Genomic DNA, 18,615 nt, shown 5'->3' on the forward strand with positions numbered 1-18,615 from the left:
CAACTGGACTATCAAAGTGGCTGGTGTCATTGCTGATCACATGGTGTCATCATTGCTGATCACGTGGTGTCAACATGGCTGGTGTCATTGCTGATCACATGGTGTCAACATGGCTGGTGTCATTGCTGATCACATGGTGTCAACATGGCTGGTGTCATTGCTGATCACATGGTGTCAACATGGCTGGTGTCATTGCTGATCACATGGTGTCAACATGGCTGGTGTCATTGCTGATCACATGGTGTCAACATGGCTGGCGTCATTGCTGATCACATGGTGTCATCATTGCTGATCACATGGTGTCATCATTGCTGATCACATGGTGTCATCATTGCTGATCACATGGTGTCATCATTGCTGATCACATGGTGTCAACATGGCTGATCACATGGTGTCATCATGGCTGATCACATGGTGTCATCATGGCTGATCACATGGTGTCATCATGGCTGATCACATGGTGTCATCATGGCTGGTGTCATCATTGCTGATCCCATGGTGTCATCATGGCTGGTGCCATTGCTGATCACATGGTGTCATCGCTGATTACATGCTAGATGCAGATCAGAGGCTAAGATGGCGGCTTCCATGGGAGAGGGGGTTTAGTTCCATATGAACTGAACACAACAGTGTAAACCCAGATCAATAGACAACGGCAGAGCGTGGCGGCCTCCCTCCGCCCACTGCGTCCCGGTGATGTCAATGGAAAATTGCGTCCCGGTGACGTCAGTGTAAAATCGCGTCCCCGGGGACTGCAGTGTAAATCGCGTCCCCGGGGACTGCAGTGTAAATCGCGTCCCCGGGGACTGCAGTGTAAAATCGCGTCCCCGGGGACTGCAGTGTAAAATCGCGTCCCCGGGGACTGCAGTGTAAAATCGCGTCCCCGGGGACTGCAGTGTAAAATCGCGTCCCCGGGGACTGCAGTGTAAAATCGCGTCCCCGGGGACTGCAGTGTAAAATCGCGTCCCCGGGACTGCAGTGCAGAATCTCTTCCCGGTGACTTCAATGGAAAATCGCATCCCTGGGAACCACAGTGCAGAATCTCCTCCCGGTGACTTCAATGGAAAATCGCGTCCCCGGGACTGCAGTGCAGAATCTCGTCCCGGTGACTTCAATGGAAAATCGCGTCCCCGGGACTGCAGTGCAGAATCTCGTCCCGGTGACTTCAATGGAAAATCGCGTCCCCGGGACTGCAGTGCAGAATCTCCTCCCGGTGACTTCAATGGAAAATCGCGTCCCCGGGACTACAGTGCAGAATCTCGTCCCGGTGACTTCAATGGAAAATCGCGTCCCTGGGAACGACAGTGCAGAATCTCCTCCCGGTGACTTCAATGGAAAATCGCGTCCCCGGGACTGCAGTGCAGAATCTCGTCCCGGTGACTTCAATGGAAAATCGCGTCCCTGGGAACGACAGTGCAGAATCTCCTCCCGGTGACTTCAATGGAAAATCGCGTCCCTGGGAACGACAGTGCAGAATCTCCTCCCGGTGACTTCAATGGAAAATCGCGTCCCCGGGACTGCAGTGCAGAATCTCGTCCCGGTGACTTCAATGGAAAATCGCGTCCCCGGGACTGCAGTGCAGAATCTCGTCCCGGTGACTTCAATGGAAAATCGCGTCCCCGGGACTGCAGTGCAGAATCTCGTCCCGGTGACTTCAATGGAAAATCGCGTCCCCGGGACTGCAGTGCAGAATTGCAAAGTCACATCATTCTCTTAGTGCAAATGCAGTTTGCATTTGATCCATTTCTGCAGTGTTTCGGAACCATCTTTGGGCGTTGCGCATCCCACGATTTTGTTTGTGAGATCGCGGCACGTTTGTCATACGGAAGCTGTGCCGCAATTGTGGCAAAAACATTCCGCGTTTTCAGGTGCTATTGAAATGAATGGCACCTTGACACGCAATCGCCGTTTTCACACGGCCACAGCTCCTTTTCAAATCTCGGGGAGAATTGCGGCGATTCCGCCCGTGATTTGAAACGCCCTAGTGTGAATGGAGCCTTCGCACTCATTGGGGTGGGACAAGCAGGCCATCAGCTTTAGTTTGCGTGTAGTGTCCTGAAGAGGTCGGATATCTCAAAATGCACTGAAACGCATCCAAACCGCACATAGACGTTGTGGTGTGAACTGGCCCAAAGGGCGTATTCATTAGGTTGCATTGCCAGTGTTGTCCCTGGGTCAAGGGGAGTGCTTCTATCATCCTGTCTTGCATTCACATTTGTTTTTGCATTCGATAATTCAAGTTGATGTCATTTTAATTTAATTTTTGTAAAATTGTTGGCTCTCTTACCCTTTTCAGATTGCCATGAATGCAGCCGGGCCATCATACCCTCTAGCCTCCCTGTACATTGGGGACCTGCATTCAGATGTCACAGAAGCAATGCTCTATGAAAAGTTTTTGCCAGCAGGCCCAATATTGTCCATCAGAGTTTGTCGTGATGTTAACACTCGCCGGTCCCTTGGCTATGCTTATATCAATTTCCAGCAGCCTGCTGATGGTAAGCTTTGCAGCATTTATTATTTTGCAATATTTTATTTTTTATATTTTTTATTTATGTATTTTTAATAATAATAATAATTATTATTATTTTTTCTTAAATAAATTCTATTTATTTTATAAAAGGAAAAGGCTTAGAAAACATAGCCTCCTGACATTCCCCATTATCTTGTGATATATATATATATTTTTTTTTAAATTTAATTTAATTTATTTTTATTATTATTTTTTTTTTCCTAATTAAATAAATTCTATTTATTTTATAAAAGGAAAAGGCTTACAAAACATAGCCTCTGGACATTCCTCATTATCTTGTAATTTTTTTTTGTGTTTTATGTATTTATTTTTAATTATTATTATTATTTATTTATTTTATTAAAGGAAAAGGCTTAAAAAAACATAGCCTCTGGACATTCCCCATTATCTTGTGATTCTTTTTTTTTTCACATTTAATTAAATTTATTTTTTTTATTATTGTTTTTTTTTTTTCCTAATTAAATAAATTCTATTTATTTTATAAAAGGAAAAGGCTTAGAAAACATAGCTTCTGGACATTCCCCATTATCTTGTGATTTTTTTTTTTTTAATTTAGTTTATTTATTTTTAATTATTATTATTTATTTTATAAAAGGAAAAGGCTTACAAAAAATAGCCTCTGGACATTCCTCATTATCTTGTAATTTTTTTTTGTGTTTTATGTATTTATTTTTAATTATTATTATTATTTATTTATTTTATTAAAGGAAAAGGCTTAAAAAAACATAGCCTCTGGACATTCCCCATTATCTTGTGATTCTTTTTTTTTTCACATTTAATTAAATTTATTTTTTTTATTATTGTTTTTTTTTTCCCTAATTAAATAAATTCTATTTATTTTATCAAAGGAAAAGGCTTAGAAAACATAGCCTCTGGACATTCCTCATTATCTTATGATTTTTTTTTTTTAATTTTATTTAATTTTATGTATTTATTTTTAATTATTATTATTTATTTATTTATTTTATTAAAGGAAAAGGCTTACAAAACATAGCCTCTGGACATTCCCCATTATTTTGTGTTTTTGTTTTTAGTTTTTTCACATTCTATCCCAAAGATGGTGAATGGCTGCACCTTGTCGCCAAAATCAAGGTCACTGTATTTGGTGTAATCAGAAAAATTTTTCCTGGGGGAGCAAAGGAAATTCATTTAAATTTTCTCAGTTTTATTTTAAAAAATTGGAAGTCTCTCCTGTTGTCCAGAGAAAGTCATTTGTGCGTCTCTATTTATTTCCTCCACTTTTTTAGGGTTCTTTCACACAGGCTAGTGGGGTGCAGTAAAAGCTGGTGACTGAGTCGCCCCTGGCCACGCCCCCAAATGTTAAAACATTACAGCGTGACATGCTAAGATGCTGTGTTTCATGGTACTGCCTGTCAGATTCACCCATTGAGCTCAATGTGTGCACACTGCAACAAACACTTGGCTCACGGTTGTGGTGTTATTATTATTATTATTTTTTTCTAAAAAATCCCCTTTGGGATTAAAAAAAAAAAAAAACATACATTCACTAGGTGGCCGGATCATTGCTTGAACATCTGTTAACTGCAGCTATGTGGCTCTCTGAAAAGCAATCCACCTCAAATCACTGCTTACTACGTGTGAAATCTGTGAATGATCACAGAGGTCACATGGTACAAGGCTATTCAACAGCCTTGTACCATGTGACAAGCTGTGACCAATCACAGCTCACTCAGTAGTTCTCCATGGCTGCAAGAATGCAGCTAGAGAGAAAGAGAAATTATTGCTTTTACATCCTATATGGGTGTAAAAGCAATCAGTGTAAAAAAAAAATAAAAATCTTCATCACCCCCCACAAGTAGTACAGTGTCATGGTGACACTGTACTGCTAGGGTGACAGTATGTAAAAAAATAAATAAATAATATAAAAAAATGTTTAAAAATTATCATTTTTGGTTATAAACTACTTTGGGTTATTTATTTATTTTTTTTACTAAAAATATAACGGAATAAATTTTGGCCAGGATTTATGATGAAATACTATTTATTTGCAACATTTTATAAGAAAAACACTTTTTTTTTCAAAATTTTTGGACTTTTTTTAATTTACATAGCAAAAAAAATAAAAATCTTAGTGGTGAATAAATTCCACCAAAATAGAGCTTTATCTGTCTCAAAAAAAGCTAAAAAATTCATATGGGTACAGTGTTGCATGACCGCGCAATTGTCATTCAAAGTGTGATAGCACTGAAAGCTGAAAATTGGCCTGGGCAGGAAGGGGGTAAAAGTGTCTGGACTGGAAGTGGTTAAGTAAGAACTCTGGGCAAAATTTTAATTTCACCAGGCAGGGAGGCTGTGTCCCAACTTCATGGGTCAACTGCTCATTTTTTTCTAGCACAAAGCTTGTACTCAACTGAACCACCAAACTGCCGGAAAACCACGCTCCCCCCTTGGTCCAGTGGTGGACTGTTCCTGTTTATGGAGCGTGCTGAGGTCAGGAACAGCCCATTTACAAGACTGGGGGACCAGGAGCCAAAGGGACCGATCTTGTGTGGGGAGGATCAGCGGGTCAAGTTTATTATTATGAACCGCTTCCTGACCGTCCTATAGCAGAACTACTGCTACAGGGTGGCAGGGCTGCGCAAGATCTATTTTTTGTATTTCTGGATAGGGGGCGCGCATGCCACCCTACCCCTTGCCACCATTGGCAGCTTCAGCTGTTGATCACTGGGTCCCGACTGGAGATTCTCCGCTGGCACCTGCCGATCGCCGAGGAACACTGACAGGGGAGAGGTCTGTATGTAAACAATACAGATCTCTCCCATGCAAGCACCAGCATGCTGCTTTGTATTGCTCTGCATAGCAGAACAATACAAAGCAATGTGCTTACACAGTAAAACGCACACAGTTAACCCTTTGATCGCCCCAGATGTTAACCTCTTCCTGCCCAGTGCCATTAGAACAGTGTCAGTGCTTTTTATTAGCACTGATCACTGTATTGGTGTCACTGGGGATGTCAGTGGCAGTTAGTCAGTTCCCCCCCAGTGTCAGAATGCCTGCCGCAGTCCCACTAGAAGTTGCTGATTGCTGCCATTACTAGTATAAAGGAAAATAAAATCCCAGTATATATACCGCCATTTGTATATGCTATGACTTTCACGTAAACCTTTTTTTTTCGCAGAATACATTTTGGCCTAAATTTATGACGAAATTTTGATTTTTTCTTTTCTTAAATATTTTTTACTGGACATGTTTTTTATAGGAATAAGTCCAAAATATTGTTTTTATTTTTCAACACTTTTAGTCTTTTTTTTGTTTATAAAAAATAAAAAGCGCACAGGTAATCAAATACCACCGAAAGAAAAATGGCCTTGAACGGGGGGGGGGGGGGGGGGGGTAAATCCTCTGGAGGGCAAGTGGTTAATATTATTCAGGATTTATATATCGCCAACAGTTTGCGCATTGTTTTACAAAATATCTCTGCTATCCTCTCCCCAGAACAAAATGAGCAGGTAACCTGTGCAGTGTGAGGACAACCCCTCTGCACGGGCAAAAAAAAATGAATGAAAAAAACAAAGTGTGATCAGGCAGGCTCTTCATGACTATCTTCAACAAAGATCTATGTATACAATGTAACAAATATGGATCAAAATTTTGTATCAAGTGCCTAGGAGGTGTAAAATCCTTTTGTCCTCATGATGTTTTTTTCAGCTGCACATATTTTTCGGCTGGAGAAAAAACTCAGAACTAATGGGTTTCTAGAGGAGTTTTTTAGCTGTAAAAATTATTATTATTATTACATTGAGTTTATATAGCGCCAAAGGGTTTGCTCAGCGCTGTAAAAATGCTCTAACAGTAAAAAAAACAGCGTTTTCCGACTGTTTTTGGACTTTTTTTTTTTTTTTTTTTGGTAAAAATAAAAATATATTTTTTTTTATTTTGGTAAAAAAATTATTTGTTTTGGTTAAAAAAAAATTTTTTTTTTTTTTTAGTAAAAAAAAAACAAATATGCAAAAACGCTAAAAACTGCTGAAAAACTCACATTTTTAACGTGACTTTACACAGCTAATGTTACCAGCATTATTAAAATGACCCCGTGTGCATGGAGACTTATACATCTGGTTGTTCACCTACAATAGAGATGAAACGTCAGGATTGTCATGTCACCCTTTAAAATTCCGCACCCCATTCTAAAGTGTAAAAAGCTAAACAAATGGTTTTCTATAAAGCAGCAACATCCACACATGTAGGATCCCGAACATTGGAGGGGATTTATTACAAAGCTAGCACACATTTTGCACATTGGTACTGATTAGTATTCGAACGTTCCTCTTCTCCTTCGCTCAGCTACCATTACAGGGATGTGCAATTCCTTTCGCCTGACGCCCAGGGCATGCAGTTTTGGGTGCCTGGCAAGAGGTCTTTTTTTTTTTTCCTTTTTCTTTTTTCTTCATTTAGCCCTGCTTTAGGTAAGCAGAATGCAGGGGCAGACTGACAACTCATGGGGCCCCCGGGCAATAGGGGATCATGGGGCCCCTGTGTCCTTGCCCAAACTCAAAAAAGCCTATGAAAAAGGTACCAGGGGCATCTCATGGGGCCCCCTACTGACCCCGGGCCCTTGGGCAGTGCCTGAGTTTCCAAATAGTCCGCCCCTGGTAGCAGGGTTCAGATCCGACAGTAAGTCCTCATGCACACGGGACGTTTTGATAACGCTGGTAACGTTAGCTGTATAAAGTCACGTAAACGTGAGTTTTTCAGCTTTCTTTTAGCATTTTTGCATTGGCGTTTTGCCACGTTTAACGGCGTTTACTCACGTTTGCGTTTTGCAGTTTTTTAGCGTTTTATTTTTTTTTGGGTCAAAAAAAGTCCAAAAACACCGGTTTGCTGCGTTTTTCAGTGTTAGAGCGTTTTTACTGCTAAAAAAACCTCTAGAAACCCATAGTCCTGGGGTTTTTTTTTTCTTTTTCAGCCAAAAAATGTCCCAGCCAAAAAACTTTGATTACAGTCTGTGTGCATGGACACATAGGATAACATGCTGGGGGGGTTTACTGGCTGTAGAAAAAAAATGTCAGCCAAAAACAGCCGCTGTAAAAATGTCCAGTATGTATGAGGAATTAAAGCAATTTAGATCTGGTTCACTTTTACAAGAAGCGGGAGGGGACTCCCCCACCCTCCCGCCGACTTCCCTACACCGGAGCAACCAGCCAGCGATCCTGCTGGCTAATGATAGAGGCGGAGAAAGACCAGAAACACGATGTCCGTCTGATATAGGACACAGAAAGAGGTGAGCATTCATCACTCAAACGGAAAGCATTTCATTGCACCGATCTTGGTGTGATCAACTGCTTTTAAGGGCAGAGGCGGGATCTGGGGTCTTGTTGACCCCAGATCCCTCCATAAAGAGGACCTGCCACTGCCTATTGCTGTCCCAAGGGGTGTTTTACATTCCTTGTGACAGCAATAAAAGTGATCACAAAAAAAAATGACAGTGCAAAAACAAAAAAAGATAAAAGAAATAATAAAAAAACCACTTTTTAACCACTTCCCGTCTGGCCCATGTACATAAACGGCTGGACGGGAGAAGTAAAGTAGTGGATGGCCATTTATAAAAGTCCTCCTGCTTCCCTGCCTGTGCACGTTCCCTGGGAGCGTGAGGCACTGCGATCCGGTGCCCGCTGTGTCTGAAGAAAACCGATCGCTGTACGGGACCTCTGTCTGAAGTCCTGATTCATGTGATCACTGATTGGCCAATCAGTGATCACATGAACAGTAGTAAACAAGATGTCACGTCTGACATCATTGCTTACTACTTGTGAAATCTGTTAATGATCACAGAGGTCACACGGTACAAGGCCATTCACAACAGCCTTGTACCATGTGACAAGCTGTGACCAATCACAGCTCTCACAGTATTTCTCAATGGCTGCAGGAATGGAGAAGGAGAAATGATTGCCTTTACAGCCTTTATGGGTGATTCCCTGCCAGCACCTCGGGAATTGTCGAGTATCACTGAGGGAGGAGAGGTCTGTATGTAAACAATACAGATCTCTCCCTTGTCAGCTCCAGCACACTGCTTTGTATTGCTCTGCATAGCAGAGCAATACAAAGCAATGTGCTGACACCATAAAACACACGCACACAGTAAAACAGCACACAGTTAACCCTTTGATCATTCCAGATGTTAACCCCTACCTGCCCAGTGCCATTAGTACAGTGTCAGTGCTTTTTATTAACACTGATCACTGTATTGTTGCCACTGTGGATGTCAGTGACACCAAGTCGGTCCCCCCCCAGTGTCAGAATGCCAGACGCAGCCCCGCTATAAGTCGCTGTTCGCCACCATTACTAGTATAAAAAAGAAAATTCCAGTATACGTATATATTTATAGATGCTATAACTTTCACGTGAACCAATTAATTTACACATATTGGGATTTTTTTTTAGCAAAGACATGTTGCAGAATAAATTTGGCCTAAATGTATGACGAAATTTGATGATTTTTTTTTTTGTTTTTTACTGGACATGTTTAATAGCAAAAAGTCAAAAATACTGTTTTTTTTTTGTTTTTTTTTTTTTACAAAATTGTTGGTCTTTTTTTGTTTATAGGGATCAAATACCACCGAAACAAAGCTTAACCACTTCCCGACCGGCCGTTGCATATAAACGGCCGGACGGTGGCAGTGCAGGGTCGGGTGGCCGTCTATAAACGGCCTCCCCACACCCTGCTTGTGCGCGCTCCCTGGGAGCGCGCAGCACCGCGATCCGGTGCCCGCTGTGTCCTCCGGACACAGTGAAACACCGATCGTCGGACGGGACCTCTGTACGAGGTCCCGATCATGTGATCACTGATTGGCCAATCAGTGATCACATGCAAAGTAGTAAGCAAGATGTCACTTGTGACATCATTGCTTACTACGTGTGAAATCTGTGAATGATCACAGAGGTCACGTGGTACAAGCCTATTCACAACAGGCATGTACCATGTGACAGGCTGTGACCAATCACAGCTCAGTCAGTACTTCTCAATGAGTGCATGAATGCACACAGAGAGAAAGAGCAATGATTGCTTTTACATCCTATATGGGTGTAAAAGCAATGTGTAAAAAAAAAAAAAAAAAAATCTTCATCACCCCCCACAAGTAGTACAGTGTCACCATGGTGACACTGTACTGCTAGGGTGACTAATTTGGGTTTTTTTTTTTTTACTAAAAAGATAACGGAATAAATTTTGGCAAAGATTTATGATGAAATATTATTTATTTGCAAAATTTTATTAAAAAAACACTTTTTTTTTCAAAATTTTTGGACTTTTTCATTTACATAGCAAAAAAAATAAAAATCCCAGCGGCGAATAAATACCACCAAAATAAAGCTTTATCTGTTTCAAAAAAATGGTAAAAAATTAATTTGGGTACAGCGTTGCATGACCGCATAATTGTCATTCAAAGCATGATAGCGCTGAAAGCTGAAAATTGCCCTGGTCAGGAAGGGGGTAAAAGTGTCCGGTCTTGAAGTGGTTAATTGGCGGGGGAAAAAGGACGTAAATTTCATTTGAGTGCAGCGTTGCGTGACCGTGCAATTGTTAAAGTAACGCAGCGCCGTAGCGCAAAAAATGGCCTGGTCAGGAAGGGGGTATATCCTCTGGAGGGCAAGGGGTTAAATATGCAAAACTATAAATATGTGATTCCAAAACTGTGCAAAATGTACAAAAACATATATATATATATATATAGTAAAGATATTTATTGAAGTTTACATATTTCATGTGATAATAAAAATGGTACAAAAGAAGCACTATATTCTGCAAACTGACGTGTGCTAAATTTCACATCAGCAGATTTCATCAAAAGGTATTTGTGAGTGGAGTGAATCTTCTGCAAGCTATTGGCAGCTACTTCCGTGCACCATCACCCAAAATGTGAGCACTCAGTCTGCTTACCAGAAGTTTTGGCCACACGATCCTATTTAACAGCCAATCTGAATACCATCAGACTTCTAGTTCAGGGCTTAAAATTTCTAGTCTAGACCTACTAGCCAGGCACAAACCTTACTCTCCACCAGTTGCCCCACCCAACCTTGCCCAGGTCCGCCTCCAACCCCACCCCCGGCCTGTCCCCCAGCCCTGCCCCCAACCACGCCCCCTTAAAGCTTATAAAATTAAATTTTTCTTTAGAATAAAGAGTCCAAAATATAAAAAACTGCAATTAAAACATAGCTATATTATGTCAATTCAAAAACAAAAAAAGACAATTTTGTAAAAAAAAAAACTATTTTTGAATTTTTGCTATGAAACCTGTCCAGTAAAAAAAATTTAAAAAATCAAATAAATTTACACCAAATTGTATTCTGCTACATGTCCCAATACGTGTAATTGGTTTACGTGTAAGTTATAGCGTTTGCAAATGGCGGTATAGATACTGGAATTTTTTTCTTTTAATTTTATTTTTACTAGTATTGGTGGCGATCAGCGACCTACGGCTAGACTGCGGCGGGCATTCTGACACTGGGAGGGAACGGACTTGCTGCCACTGACAGCCCCAGTGACACCAATACAGTGATCAGTGCTACTAAAAAGCACTGACACTGTACTAATGGCATTGGGCAGGAAGAGGTTAACATCTGGGGCAATCAAAGGGTTAACTGTGTGTGTGCTTTTAGCAGCCAGTGTTCCCCATCCCCAACACAAGGATGGCCACCTTGAACCTACCGAATCCTGTGCACACCCTGTGACGGCTACCTGTGATGCCCTCCTGCCTGGCGTGGCCTTCCTGCGCTTGATTCGTCACCTCCCACTCCGAGCTGCGGCTCAGTCACCGGCCTCAGGATACATGAATGAAGCTTGGAGAGCAGGCCCCGCCCACTCGGCACACGTGACTCTCGTCAGGCTGCGGGCAGGGGAGGTGGTGGTGGGAGATAATGGGAGAAGGGGAGCTGTTCACCTGAATTCACGCACCGAGCTCTCCTCAGGGTGGGTGTCAGCACACACTCGCCCCCACATTATTTCCACTCACCAAATGCGAGCAGGCGAGTGGAAATCTCAAGGTCTGCTCTGGTTAATCATACTCCAGCAGATCCTCAACTGTTACACGCAGGCCTGCATGGGCATACAAAGAGCTCTATAGTGCCTAATCCAATTTACTGAGGTTTATTAGAAGATTATGAACTTACACAACTTGTAATTGGCATTAAACATCAAACATGAACCTGCATGCCACCGAGGCTGTGCGTGATGACGTCACTGTCTAGGCTCTGCCCCAATGCGTTTTGCTAAATAGTGCCCTCGGGGACCTTTAGGCTCCTGAATATGTGAAAGGGGCCTAAAGGTCCCACTCCTCAGTGTTCTACTGCTTGCTCACAAGCATAATTGGAGGCAGGGGGTATACAGGGGGCCAAATCAACCTTCTTTTTTTTTTTTTTTTTTTTACTGGTGCATCTTCCTTGGTTCCTCCTTTTGGACCTCAAGAAAAAGATTTGACCATATCTACAAAATCTTATTTACCAATTGCAATCAGCAGATGAAGCTCTAAGCGAGTCTAGCTAACAGTTGAGGTCTCGGACAGCGACTATTCTAGACCAAGACCTGAGATGGGACAAACTCCTTACCTTGCTACCAGAGTTGGCACGGTGAACTGATTTTCATATACAGAATACCTTGAAAAATGGATAAAAGAAGTTGTGTGTGGTAAACTGTGTGGGCAGCATAGTGGCTAAATGCTTAGCAGTTCTGCCTGGCAGCGCTAGGGTTGGCAGTTCGATTCCCACCCATGGCACCACCTGCCTGGAGCTTGCATGCTCTCCCTGTGCCTGTGTGGGTTTCCTCCGGGTACTCCGGCCACCCCAAAGACATGCTGATAGGTGAATTGGCTCCTGTAAAAATTGGCCCTAGTATGTGTATGTATGAATGTAAGTTAGGGACCTTAGATTGTACACCCCTTGAGGGTTAGGGACTGACATGAATGTACAATATATATGTAAAGAACTGCGTAAATGAATGGTGCTATACAAGTACCTATAATAAATAAATATATCTGAGTGATCAATTCATTATTTAAATGAGTAAGAACATTGATCAATAAGTGATGCAAATCGAGCATGGTTATGAAAATACCCAGTTCCATTATGCTGACAGATTAAAAGAGACAATCTTCCATTGAACGTTTCTCCTTTCTTTTAAAAACCCTCCACAGCTGAACGGGCTTTAGATACAATGAACTTTGAAGTGATTAAAGGTAGACCAATCCGTATCATGTGGTCTCAGAGAGATCCTGGCCTTCGGAGATCTGGAGTAGGAAATGTCTTCATCAAAAACCTCGACGACTCCATTGATAACAAAGCATTGTATGACACGTTTTCAGCATTTGGAAACATTTTGTCTTGTAAAGTAAGTGACTTATTTCATTTCATACGTTTCAGTGTTTCCTATAGTGCTGCAATTTACAGGCGTACCTCGGTTTACGAACGCCTCAGTCAATGTCATTTTGTCGGCTTACGAATGAAAATCTATTGAAAATAATGCCCCGGTTTACACATTTTTTTTTTTTTGCAATACGAACGGATTAATTGGTTTTCAATGCATTTACAAATTTTTTTTAATCATGTCCCTGTACAGTATTTATGCCTTTTTAAAGTGCACTTTATAAAGAGTTTTGAACAGATAAAAGACTTTTTTTTTTTTTTTTTTTTTTTGACCTCCGGAATGGATTAATTGGTTTTCAATGCATTTATGGATTTTTTTTCGCAATACGAACGGATGAATTGGTTTTCAATGCATTTACGAATACAATTTTTAATCATGTCCTTGTAAAGTATTTATGCCTTTTTAAAGTGGACTTTATAAAGCGTTTTGAACAGATAAGACTTTTTTTTTTTACTTTTTTCTGACCACCTGAACAGATTAATTGGAGTTCAATGCATTTTACAAATTTTTTTTTTTAATCATGTCCCTGTACAGTACTATGCCTTTAAAGTGCACTTTACAAAGAGTTTTGAACAGATAAAACTTTTTTTTTTTTTTCTTTTACTGTTTTCTGACCTCCAGAACGGATTAATTGGTTTTCAGTGCATTTTACGATTTTTTTTCGCAATACAAACCGATTAATTGGTTTTCAGTGCATTTACAATTTTACAAATTTTGTTTTTTAATCATGTCCCTGTACAGTATTTATGCCTTTTTAAAGTGCACTTTTATTTTATAAAGGGTTTTAACAGATAAAAGACTTTTTTTTTTTTTTTTTGCTTTTTTCTGACCTCCGGAATGGACTAATTGGTTTTTAATGCATTTACGAATTGTTTTTTAATCATGTCCCTGTATAGTATTTATGCCTTTTAAAGTGCACTTTATAAAGAGTTTTCAACAGATAAAAGACTTTTTAAAAAAAATTTCTAACCTCCAGAATGGATTCATTGGTTTTCAGTACATTTACAATTTTTTTTTTAAATCATGTCCCTGTACAGTATTTATGCCTTTTTAAAGTGCACTTTATAAAGCGTTTTCAACAGATAAAAGACTATTTTAAAACTTTTTTCTGACCTCCGGAACAGATTTGGTTTTCAATGCATTCCTATGGGAAACCATGTTTCAGTTTACAAATTTTTTGCAATACGAAAAGTCTCGCAGAATGCATTAAATCGAGGTACGCCTGTACATTCTTTTTTATGTGCAAGTTAAATCGCTTGAGAGCTTGTTAAAGTGATTCTAAAGCCTTTTTTTTTTTTGTAATAACAAACATGTCTATACTTACCTGCTGTGTGCAGTGGTTTTGCACAAAGCAGCACGGATCCTCCTCTTCTCGGGTCCCCTGCTGGCTCTCCTGTCCCCTTCCTCCTGTCGGGTGCCCCCACAGCAAGCAGCTTGCTATGGGGGCTCCCTCTGCTCTGTGTGTCCATTCACACACAGAGCTGCGGAACACCCCCGCCCCCCCTCTTTTTATTGGCTCACTAGTTGTGATTGACAGCATTGGGAGCCAATAGCTCCTGCTTCTGTCTCAGCCAATGAGAAGAGGTAGTCCCGGGATAGCCAAGACTTCAGCGCACATCGCTGAATCGAGAGAGGGCTTAGGTGAGTATTAGGGGGGATGCTGCACAGAAAAGTTGTTTGTTTTTTTTTTTTTTTTTACCTTCATGCATAGAATGCATGAAGGTAAACCACCTTGAGTCTTTGCAACCGCTTTAGTATCAAACGCTCTTTTATATCACTCTTCTATTATTGGACCCAATAGTTTAGTATGTATTATTGGAAGTCCTATGGGATAATCTGACACTACATACAGTAGGTATAGGAAAGAATCACCCCCTTTTAAAATAATCACATTTTATTACTTTGTAGCCTGAAATGAAGACAGACACAGTTTTTGGTTTATCCAACTTACAACATCCAAATGAAAGATATAACACCATCATGTCAGAAAAAAAAATCCAATTGCTGAATCACCAAGTTGGAAAGAGGATCACCCCCTTGTGTCAGTATTTTGTTGAACCACCTTTTGCTTTAATTCCAACCTTTGGTCTGTTGGGATATGTCCCATCTAGACTTTGCAATATTTGCTCGCTCTTCTTTGCAGAACTGCTCATATTCCGTTCAATTTGATGGTGACCGTTTGTGGACTGCAGTGTCATTCCACAGATTTTCAATGGGGTTTAAGTCTGGCCTCTGACTAGACCATGCAAGGACATTCACCTTTTTATTTGCCTTCAACCACCGTGTGGTCATTTTTGCTTTGTGTTATAAGTTGCACTGGGTAAATACAGTTGGATAAAACAAACACTGTGTCTGTCTTCATTTCAGGCTTCAAAGCAACAAAATGTGATTATATTAGAGAGCGATTTTTTTCTATACCTACTGGATATGACCAGGAGATTACTGCTTCAATTGAATAGAGCTGGAAATTCATGCAGTAGTCCTTGAGAGCTCTTGGAAGCCAACATGGGGTTGACCTTCACAGCAACCATTCTATATTAAAATATCAACCTTGAGTGAAGTTGACCTTTAACCGCTTCCGCCCCGCCCTATAGCAGAAATACTGCTACAGGGCGGCATGGGTGCGCAAAATCACGTGTGTATATATACGTGAATTTGCATTTCCAGGTAGGGGGCGCCCTACCCGCGCTGCCATTCGCGGCTGTCAATCACTGGGTCCTGGCCAGTGATTACTCGCCAGCGCCCGGTGATTTCCGACGATCTCCAACGGGGTTTTGTTTGCACGGCACAGCCATGAAAAGCTGTGTGCTTACAGTGAAGCACATTGACACCCCTATGTAAAACACTCCCAGCACACAGTTAACCCTTTGATCGCCCCTCATGTTAACCCCTTTCTGCCCAGTGCCATTAGTACAGTGTCGGTGCTTTTTATTAGCACTGATCACTGTATTGGTGTCATTGGGGATGTCAGTGACACCAAGTCAGTCCCCCCCCCCCCCAGTGTCAGAATGCCCACTGTAAGTCGCTGATCGCCACCATTACTAGTAAAAATTAAAAAATGTAAAAACAATTCCAGTATCTATACCAAATAATTTACATGTCTTTTGATTTTTTTTTAGCAAAAAACATTTTGGCATAAATTTATGATGAAATTTGATTTTTACATATTTTTTTTTACTGGACAAAAAGTAAAAAATATTGTTTTAAAAATTTTAAATTGTTGGTTTTTTTTTTTTTTCTAGTGCAAAAAAAAATCAAAACCGCACGGGTGATCAAATACCACCGAAAGAAAGCTAAATTAGTGGGGGAAAAAAGGACATAAATGTAATTTGGGTGTAGCGTTGCATGACCGTGCAATTGTCAGTTAAAATAACGCAGTGCCGTAACACAAAAAATGGCCTAATCAGGAAGGAGGGGGGGGGGGAATCCTCTGGAGGGCAAGTGGTGAAACATTTCTTAAAGGAAACTGTAAGGGAAATAAATATGAAGGCTGCCTTTGTGAAAATTCTAGCTGTCTTGCTGATCCAAGGACTTCAGAATTTTCTGAGTTACTAACCAACAAGTATTCAGGCATTGATAGAAAGCATTTCCAGCAAGAGGTCAGTAATGGCAGCCTCCTGTTCCTAGTGGTCAGTACTCCTCCTGTGCCATTGCTTTTCAACTTTATTATTCAGCATGGGTTGTAGTTTCTTCTCCCTATTTATCAATTGGCAAATGACCTCTCCCAACCTGGCAGCCTTTGGTTGTTCTAAGGCGATTAGAAGTGAATCTCTATGCTGGGAGTGCTCAACCAGTGGCCCTTGGAGCCCTCTGATGTGGCCCTTGGAGCCCTCTGATGTGGCCCTTGGAGCCCTCTGATGTGGCCCTTGGAGCCCTCTAGTGTGGCCCTTGGAGCCCTCTAGTGTGGCTCTTGGAGCCCTCTAGTGTGGCTCTTGGAGCCCTCTAGTGTGGCCCTTGGAGCCCTCTAGTGTGGCCCTTGGAGCCCTCTAGGGTGGGCCTTTTGGAGCCCTCTAGGGTGGGCCTTTTGGAGCCCTCTAGGGTGGGCCTTTTGGAGCCCTCTAGGGTGGGCCTTTTGGAGACTTGTGTTGGGACCTGGGAGTCCTCTAATGTGGCTCTTGACCTCAAACCAGGGAAGCGTACTGCTATATCCTGCAGGTCTGTTGTGCATTCTGAACCCCCCCAATCCTATGCAACCTCCCCGTCGCATTCTGTGTTACACTTGGACAGGCGGGACGGCATATACAGAAACCAATCCTCTCCATTTTCCTCCTGCAACCACTGAAAGCCAGCTTCTTCTCTTCCTCCTGCCTGCATTTTGTGGCTGCAGGAGGAAAATGTTCCTTGTGCTATTCAAAAAAAGAAAAAAATTCTGAATGGTTTCATTTCATTGTGGCCCTCGCTCTTTAACCATTTTGCTGCCAGGTCCGTACTTGACAGCAGGGGGTTTTATACACAATCCAGTGGCTGCTCCACCAGGATTGTGTATAAATTTTACAGGCAGATTGCCGGTCAGGTGGAAGCAGTCAGGCGGCTCCACCACCTCCGATTGCTTCCACAGCCCCCAGCGACGGTGCCTATCAGTCCTTAGATGCAGTGGCTGCATTATTCACCTTCCCTTTAATTTCCCCTGGTGATCCTGTGTATAACACACTTCCTATCCCTTTATGGCTACACTTCGTTCTCCACTGCATCTATGGGGGTAGCCACAAAGGTTGGACATCAAACATGCTTACCTTTTTTGTTCATTTTATTTATTATATGTACTTATATAGCGCCATTGATTTACGCAGTGCTTTACATATATATTGTACATTCACATTGGTCCCTAACCCTCAAGGGGTGTACAATCTAAGGTCCCTAATTCACATTCATACATACACATACTAGGGCCCATTTAAACAGGAGCCAATTCACCTATCAGTATGTCTTTGGAGTGTGAGAGGAAACCAGAGTACACGGAGGAAACCCACGTAGGCACAGGGAGAACATGCAAACTCCAGGCAGGTGGTGCTGTGGTTAGGATTCGAACCAACCCTAGTACTGCCAGGAGGAAGTGCTAAGCATTTAGCCCCTGTGCTGCCCCATCTTCTTTATATGGTAGCTGATGGTACTAGATGGACTAATAGTTTTCCGCTACACAGACCGTAACAAGGGCATTGCATTTCTGGCCAGACCTACTGTTGTTCCTCAAAATGTTCTTAGCCTGTAAAGTGAATACTAAAGCAACCGCCGCATCTAAGGACTGGTGATCTTTAACCACTTCCAGTCCGGACACTTTCACCCCCTTCCAGTCCAGGCCAATTTTCAGCTTTCAGCTCTATCACACTTTGAATGACAATTGCACGGTCATGCAACACTGTACTCATATGAAATGAATTTTTTTAGCATTTCTTTGAGAAAGATAAAACTTTACTATATAAATGAAAAAGTCCAAAAATTTTGAAAAAAAAAGTGTTTTTCTTATAAAATTTTGCAAATAACCTTTCTTCATAAATCTTGCCCAAAATGTATTCATCTATCTTTTAGTAGGAAAAAAAAATAACATTTTTATTTTTTTATATTAAAATTTTGAAAAAAAAAGTGTTTTTCTTATAAAATTTTGCAAATAAATAATTGTTCTTCATAAATTTTGGCCAAAATGTATTTTAGCTATATTTTTAGTAAAAAAAACAAAAACCCAAATTGGTTTATAACCAAAAATTATAATTTT

The 18,615-nt window shown here is 41.2% G+C and overlaps 1 protein-coding gene across 1 annotated transcript in view; it reads left to right on the top strand.

The window, feature by feature from the left end:
* Positions 1-2,302: 2,302 nt before the first annotated feature.
* Positions 2,303-18,615, top strand: part of LOC149463864 (embryonic polyadenylate-binding protein-like) — a 100,979-nt gene continuing 84,666 nt past the window's right edge. The window contains exons 1-2 of the mRNA XM_089674713.1: positions 2,303-2,495; positions 12,676-12,869. Of these exons, the coding sequence (XP_089530839.1) occupies positions 2,303-2,495; positions 12,676-12,869 (387 nt within the window). The remainder of the gene's footprint in view (positions 2,496-12,675; positions 12,870-18,615) is intronic.

This window comes from Staurois parvus, unplaced genomic scaffold, assembly GCF_062004578.1.
Source record: "Staurois parvus isolate SC_StPar_1 unplaced genomic scaffold, SC_StPar_1.0 ptg000151l, whole genome shotgun sequence".
In the NCBI taxonomy this organism is placed as follows: domain Eukaryota; kingdom Metazoa; phylum Chordata; class Amphibia; order Anura; family Ranidae; genus Staurois; species Staurois parvus.